The sequence below is a fragment of the Phascolarctos cinereus genome, unplaced genomic scaffold, assembly GCF_003287225.1.
Source record: "Phascolarctos cinereus isolate Bilbo 61053 unplaced genomic scaffold, phaCin_HiC Scaffold_9;HRSCAF=440, whole genome shotgun sequence".
Taxonomy (NCBI): domain Eukaryota; kingdom Metazoa; phylum Chordata; class Mammalia; order Diprotodontia; family Phascolarctidae; genus Phascolarctos; species Phascolarctos cinereus.
In genome coordinates, this window is record NW_027556402.1 from 248,129,509 (window position 1) to 248,136,871 (window position 7,363).

At 37.0% G+C, this 7,363-nt stretch overlaps 1 protein-coding gene across 1 annotated transcript; it reads left to right on the forward strand.

Annotated features, from left to right (window-relative positions):
• Positions 1 to 2,676: 2,676 nt before the first annotated feature.
• LOC110199576 (olfactory receptor 9G4-like) lies at positions 2,677 to 6,949 on the forward strand. The gene is made up of 2 exons (XM_020974450.1): positions 2,677 to 2,829; positions 5,993 to 6,949. The coding sequence occupies exons 1-2, from the start codon at positions 2,677 to 2,679 to the stop codon at positions 6,947 to 6,949; spliced, it is 1,110 nt and encodes a 369-aa protein (XP_020830109.1).
• The last annotated feature ends 414 nt before the right edge of the window (positions 6,950 to 7,363 follow it).

Below are 7,363 nucleotides of genomic sequence, written 5' to 3' on the forward strand. Positions count from 1 at the left end.
TATATCTCTAAATGTTTACATGAACAAAATAGAGAAAGAGGAAATCAATGAATTGGGCATACAACTAAAAAAACTAGAAAAATACTTCATTAAACAGGCAAAGAAGAAACAAAGCTATCAATCTTTGCAGATGATATTATGATATGTTTAGAGAATCCTAGAGAATCAAGTTAAAAACTACTTTAAATGATAAACAACTTTAAGCAAACTTGAAAAATTGCAGGCTATAAAATAAATGCACATACATCATTGACATTTCAATATATTACCAACAAGCCCAACAGTAAAAGATAGGAGAAATTCCATTTAAAATTACTGTAGACATTATAAAATATTCAGGAGTCTACCTACCAAAACAAGCCCAGGAACTAATTATATGAACAAAATTACAAAACACTTTCCACACAAATAAAGTCAGATCTAATTAAGTGGAAAAACATCAGTTGCTCATCGGTAGGCCAAGCTAATGTAATAAAAATAACAATTTTACCTAAGCTGATATACTTATTCAGTGCCATGCCAATCAAACTAACAAAAAAATATTTTATGGAGCTAGAAAAAAATAATAACAAGATTCATTTGGAATAACAAAAACTCCAGAATATAAAGAGGACTAATGAAAAGAAATGCAAGGGAAGGTAGCCTAGCCATTCCAAATCTTAAATTGTATGATAAAGGAGCAATCATCAAAACTGCTTGGTACTGGCTAAGAAATAGAGTGGTGGATCAGTGGAATAGGTTAGTTTTGCAAAACATAGTAGTCAATGACTGTAGTAATCTACTATTTGATAAACCCAAAGACCACAGCTTCTGGGATAAAAGCTCACTATTTGACAAAAACTTCTGGGAAAACTGGAAAAGACTATAGCAGAAACCAGGCATAAACCAAAATCTCACACCATATGCCAAAATAAACTCAAAATGGATTCATGATTTAGATATAAAATCTGATATTATAAGCAAACTGGGAGAGCAAGGAATAGTTTACCTGTCATATCTGTGGAGTTCAGAAGAATTTGTGACCAAACAGGAGATACAGAACATTATGAAATGCAAAACAGATAATTTTATTACATTAAATTGAAGAGGTTTTGGAGAAACAAAGCCAATGCAACCAAGATTAGGAGGGTAGTAGAATTATTTTAGGAGGGGAAAGACCTTTTTTTACAACTATTGTCTCTGATAAGGGCCTCATTTCTAAAATATATAGAGAATTAAGTCAAATTTCTAAGGATACCAGCCATTCCCCAATTGATAAACAGTCAAAGGATATGAACAGGCATTTCTCAGATGAAGAAATTGAAGCCATCTATAGTCATATGAAAAAATGCTCTAAATCACTATTGATTAGGGAAATGCAAATCAAAACAACTCTGAGGTACCACATCACACCTATTGCATTGGCCAACATAACAAAACATGAAAATGATAAATGTTGGAGAAGATGTGGGAAAATTAGAACACTAATACATTGTTGGTGGAGTTGTGAAGTCATCCAACCATTTTCAAGAGCAATTTGGAACTCTGTCCAAAGGGCTATAAATATGTGTATATTCTTTGACCCAGCAATAGCACTTCTAGAGCTGTATCCCAAAGAGATCATACAAATGGGAAAAGGACCCACATGTAGAAAAATATTTATAGCAGCTCTTTTTGGAAAAGCATTGGAAATTGAGAGGATACCCATCAATTAGGGAATGGCTGAACAAGTTGTGGTATATGAATGTAATGGAATACTATTGTGCTATAAGAAATTGTGATCAGGCAGACTTCAGAAAAACCTGGAAAGACTTGTAAGGACTAATGCTGAGTAAAGTGACCAGAACCAGGAGAACGTTGCACACAGTAACAGCCATGTTGTGCAATGACTGACATTGATAGACTTAGCCCTTCTCAGCAATTCAAGGATCTAAGACATCTCCAAAGGTCTCAGGGTGGAAAATGTTATCCACATCCAAAGAAAGAACTGTGGAGTTTGAATGCAGATCAAAGCATACTATTTGCTATCTTTTTTTCTTCTGTTGTGTTTTATTTGCTCTTTCTGGTTTTTCCTCATATTGGTTCTAATTCTTACAACATGACTAATGTGAAAATATATTTAATAGGAATGTATATGTATAGCCCATATCAGATTATGTGCCACAAAAAAAATTTTAAAAGAAAGGTAATTTAGAAAGCTATGTGTGCCGAATAGATGACACATACCAATTTATGTGTGTACCAGATTACAAAAGGTCTTTCAATTTAAAAACAAATCAGATTTTTGCCTCACAATTTCCTAAATTATGGGACTTCTAGGCCAGCTGATTTAATCTCAACCTCTTACAGATGAGGCAATAGGATCTGAAAGGTTAAGTGCTTTGTCCAAGGTCACATAGCTAGTACTTAGAAGTACTTAGAAGGTCTAGGTCTAGGATTTGAAACTAGGTCATTGGTCTTCAAATTCAGGGTTTCTCCTACCCCTCCCCCACCCACTGTATAATGGGGAGCTTTCCACTGAATCAAATAATGTAGATTCAAAAGTGTCTCTGGGGAATCATTCTTCCCAACATTAAGATAAACAAGGATATTCACAAAGGAAAAGCCTGCTTTGAATTAAATATAACATATTTCCTTAGTTCCCAATTAATATATCATTCCCAAACTGCAGAAAAACCTTAATTGATTATTTGGAGAATGAAGCATTGGTTTCTGAGAGACCGTGCAGAAGAGGTCCCAAAGGAAACAATAGGAGATATGCATGGGGCCAACAGAAAGTATGTCAGAACTGATGAGCAAGAAAAGAAACGGGCTGTGTTGCCCCACAAGCTATCCCCTGCCAGACTGAAGGTAAGTGGCCAGGACTAGAAATCGGTATATGGGCACCAAGTGAACAGTGTCTAATTTTCATCTTAGAATCATAGGATCAAAGGTTTCAGAGCAAGAAAGAACTTTGAGATGTTATCTTTTACTTTAGAGATGAGGAAACTGAAGGTCAGAGAGATAAGGAAGGAATTTTCTCAAGACCAAATGAATAGGGAATAGCAAAGTCAGGATTCATACTATAATAAGATCATCCATTTATAGATGGAAGGGAACTTAGAGGTTGTTCAGTCTTACTTCCTCATTTTACAGTTAAGGGATGAATCCCAAAGGGTTTAAACAACTTGTCCATTCTCACCCTTGTAGTAGCAGACTCAGGATTTGAACCCAGTAGTGAATATGCTTTTACTTTTATTTAACAATCTGTGACTTCAGTGCTTCGATAAAGACCTTTCTCTGCTCTTTAAACTTATGTTCTATTACAAAAAAAAAAAGCACTGGACAGGAAAGCTAGTTTCTAATCCTGGCTCTGCCATTAAATAGCTACATACCATAGGAAAGTGACATGTCCATTCTGGTCTTCAGTTTCCTTTTCTGTAAAATAAAAAATTTTTGCTGAATAATAATTACTGTCACTTATATCTCTGATAATACTTTTATTAAGGGGATTTGTTCTGTGCAGTTTGGACTTAGTCAAAGGGCCACATTTGAGGACCTAGAGGGTCACAGTTTCCCCCCCCCCCTTCAGGTCTAGGGTCCTCTCAGCTTGAATGCTCTAGGAGTCAGTTATTGCACAACCATTTTCACTGTGCCTGTTGAAGAAAACATCCTTTCTTAAGGATCTCCTGAGGATATAGCTTATAGAAAAGTCCTAAAATTTCTCCTGTAGGCTCTATAATTTGGATGTTTCAAGGCACCTTGCTTCCTATTGGGGTTATAAAGAAAAAAAAAACTATTCAGTACCCATCTTCAAAGGCCATACAGGACTATTTCTATTTTATAACAGGTTACTCAAATATCTATTTTTTCCAGCCCTAGTCTCCTTCCTGAACTCAAATCTCATATTTCCAATTGTCAGTTATTGGGCATTTCCAGCTGAATTTCCCATAAGCATCTCCAACTCAATGTACACAAACAGAATTATTTATCTTTCTCTCCAAAGCCTCCCTTCTTCTGAATTTCATTGTTACTGTCCTAGACACCACCATTTTTCCTGTTGTCCATTTTCCTAACGTTGGTTAGTGTCACCCTCTGCTCCTCACTAATTACTCCTTCCACACAGTCAATTAGCTGCCAAATAAAATTATTGCTACTTCCACAACATTTTTCATATTCAGCACCTTCTCTCTGTATACAAATGACTCTAGTTCAAGTCCTTGGCAGAACTACTACAACAGTCCTGTAACTGGTCATCCTGCTTTATGTCTCTCAATACTTAACCCCTCAGATCCATCCTCTATACGGTTGCCAAAGTTATTGTGCTAAAGGTCAGGTCTGATCATGTCAACAGCTTACTCAACACATCCTAATGCCTCCCTGTTACCTCTAGGATCAAATACAAAATCTTCTATATGGAATTTAAAACGCTTAACAACATGGCCTGGTGTTATATTTCCAGTCCCTTAACACATTGATCCCCCATAATCTAAGGTCTAGCCATATTGGCTTACTTGGTACTCCACATATATGATACTTTTTCTTCCACCTTTGTGGTTTTGTACTGTGTCTCCCATGGCTGCAATACTTGCCCTCCTAACTTCTAGTTCTTAAGAAAAAAGGCTTCCTTTAAGATTCAGTTCAAATACTCTCTATTGCATGTGCTTTCTCTGTCTCTTCAGCTACCAGTGTCTTTTTTTCTAAGGCTACTTTGCATATGTTCTGTATTTAGTTTATGTGGATGGATTTTTATATTCATTGTCTCTCCCATTACAAATGTAAGCAATTTAGAGCAAAAACCAGGTTTTTGTTTTTATTTTACTTTTACTCTGTAGGTCCAGCACCTAGGACAGTGCATGGAACATAATAAGCAATTGACAAATGTTTGTTGATTAATTGAGCAATTAAGTGATTGATCAATTGAATGACTGATTATCAGTAAGCATATCATTTTGTCTCACTGCATCTTCAGTATATTCAGAGTGGAAAATACACTGGGTCCAGATTCACAGAATTTGACATCATGTCTCATCCTTAATGCTTACTAGTAATAACCTGTATGCCCATTTTAGCTTTCTAGGCCTTAGTTTTCTCAACTATGAAATGAGAGAGTTAGAAATGAAGAGACTCCTTAAAATGACTTTAAAAATCATATGAGAAAAGTTGAGGAAAAACTAAAAAAAAAAAGACCAATCCAAGAAAAGCAAGAAAATTATGAAAAGAGTCAGGTAATTAGAAAAGAAAATCCAGCATCTTAAGGAAGAAAACAACTCCTAGAAAATCATCATTGGGAAAGGGAAAGCCAGTCAAGTTATAAGAGAAATAATAAAAAATATATATATAAAGGATACAAAATAAAAGAGAATGTGAAACATATCTTAAAAAAAAACAACTGATATAGAGAACAGATCAAGGAGAAAAAAATATTGGAGAATGTCTGAGTATATGATTTTGAAAAGTAAAACCATTTAGGACAGCTAAAAATAGTAATTTTACAAATGAGATGCAAGAGGAAGAACTAAGAAGAATTAGCTGGGGGAAGAGGGCTGGTAGTTCTGGAAACCTGCTTTCATCAGGAATGATGAACGCTAAGGGGACAGGTAGGGGGGGAGAGGATAAGTATTCTAAGGTCTCTTCAAGGTCTGACATTTTAGGATGTCCAGGTTCCTCCTCCATGAAATGATAAGGAAAGACTAGATAGTATCTACATAGGCATTTATATATTGCTTTACATTTTACAGAGCACTGTACATACATCATCTCATTTGGACCTCACAGTAATCCTGTGACATGGGTGCTATTTTAATACCCTTTTTACAGATGAGGACCCTGAGGGACATAGAGGTTAAGTGATGTTCCCAGAGTCAGACAAATATAAGCCTCTGAGGCAGAATGTGAACTCAGGTCTTCTTGGCTCCTAGTATAAAGCTCTATCCTCTGTGCCATCACTCTGCCCCTTGCAGTCATTCCAGATCTAAATCATATGAACTAATAAATTCTATGTCTCTCTTTGATGCTACTTGGATTCTATCAGGTTGCCACCACTATGTCTGTGGAAGTGGGGAATTGGACCACCTTGACTGAATTCATCTTACTTGGTTTCTCAGCTGACCCCCAGATGCAACTGGTCTTCTTTGGAGCTTTTTTGGCTCTTTATTTGGTAACATTAGCAGGGAACATGACTCTAGTTATCTTAATTAGGATTGACTCCCGTTTGCATACCCCCATGTATTTTTTCATTGGGAATCTGTCATTCTTAGATTTCTGGTATACATCTGTGTACAACCCCAAAATCCTGGCCACCTGTATTTCAGAGGACAAGCGTATATCCTTGGCAGGCTGTGGTGCCCAACTTTTCTTTTCCTGTGTTGTGGCCTACACTGAGTGTTACCTCCTTGCTGCTATGGCCTATGACCGTTATGTAGCAATCTGCAACCCCCTACTATATTCAGCTGCAATGTCCAGGTCTCTCTGTGTTGGGCTAGTGGCTGGGTCCTACATAGGTGGGTTCCTGAATGCCATAGCCCACACTGCTAATACATTTCGCCTGAAATTTTGTGGGAAAAACATCATTGACCACTTCTTCTGTGATGCACCACCCCTGGTGAAGATGTCCTGCACTGACACACAGGTCTATGAGAAGGTGCTTCTGGGAGTGGTGGGTTTCACAGTTTTGTCTAGCATACTAGCCATCCTGATATCCTATTTCAACATCCTCCTGGCCATCCTTCGGATCCGCTCAGCCTCAGGGAGGTGGAAGGCTTTCTCCACCTGTGCCTCCCACATGATCTCTGTCATGCTCTTCTATGGGTCCCTCCTCTTCATGTACTCAAGACCCAGCTCCACCTATTCCCTGGAGAAGGACAAGTTGGCTGCCCTGTTCTACACAGTGGTGAATCCCTTGCTCAACCCCATGATCTATAGCTTTAGGAACAAGGATGTGAAGGAGGCCTTCAGGAAAGCAATACAGAGCATCAAAGTACCAAGATGATTTTTATTCACAGCCAAGCTATTTTTATCACCCCCTTAAAAATTGAGGGTAAATAAATCATGTATTTTATCAGTATATTCTTGTTGAAATTAATTCAAATGTGATAGTTCATTATATCAATTATGGAGATGGTTGCAAAAGGTAAAACAAGCAGCCAATTTCAAGTGCACAATCATTTATTAGAAGACAAGGGAATTGAGCTCTACTCTGTACACTGCCATCAGCTCCCTGGGCAATGTAGGGCAAGTAATCTAACTTTATTAGCCTCAGTTTCCTTATTTTTAAGTGGGATGTTGAAATAAATTCTGAAGTTCTGTTGTGTTCCAAAATTTAATAATCTAATTCAGTTCAATTCACAAAGTATTTGTTAAAGCAGTAGTAAAGTTTAGATATGAGATAGTGAAACTCCCCTTT

What these genes read in the sequence shown, in the direction of transcription:
- LOC110199576 (XM_020974450.1), top strand. Translation starts at nt 2,677, where the DNA reads ATGAAGCATTGGTTTCTGAGAGACCGTGCAGAAGAGGTCCCAAAGGAA. An exon ending in TATCCCCTGCCAGACTGAAG is followed by an intron (nt 2,830 to 5,992) that starts GTAAGTGGCCAG and finishes GGATTCTATCAG; the next exon opens with GTTGCCACCACTATGTCTGT.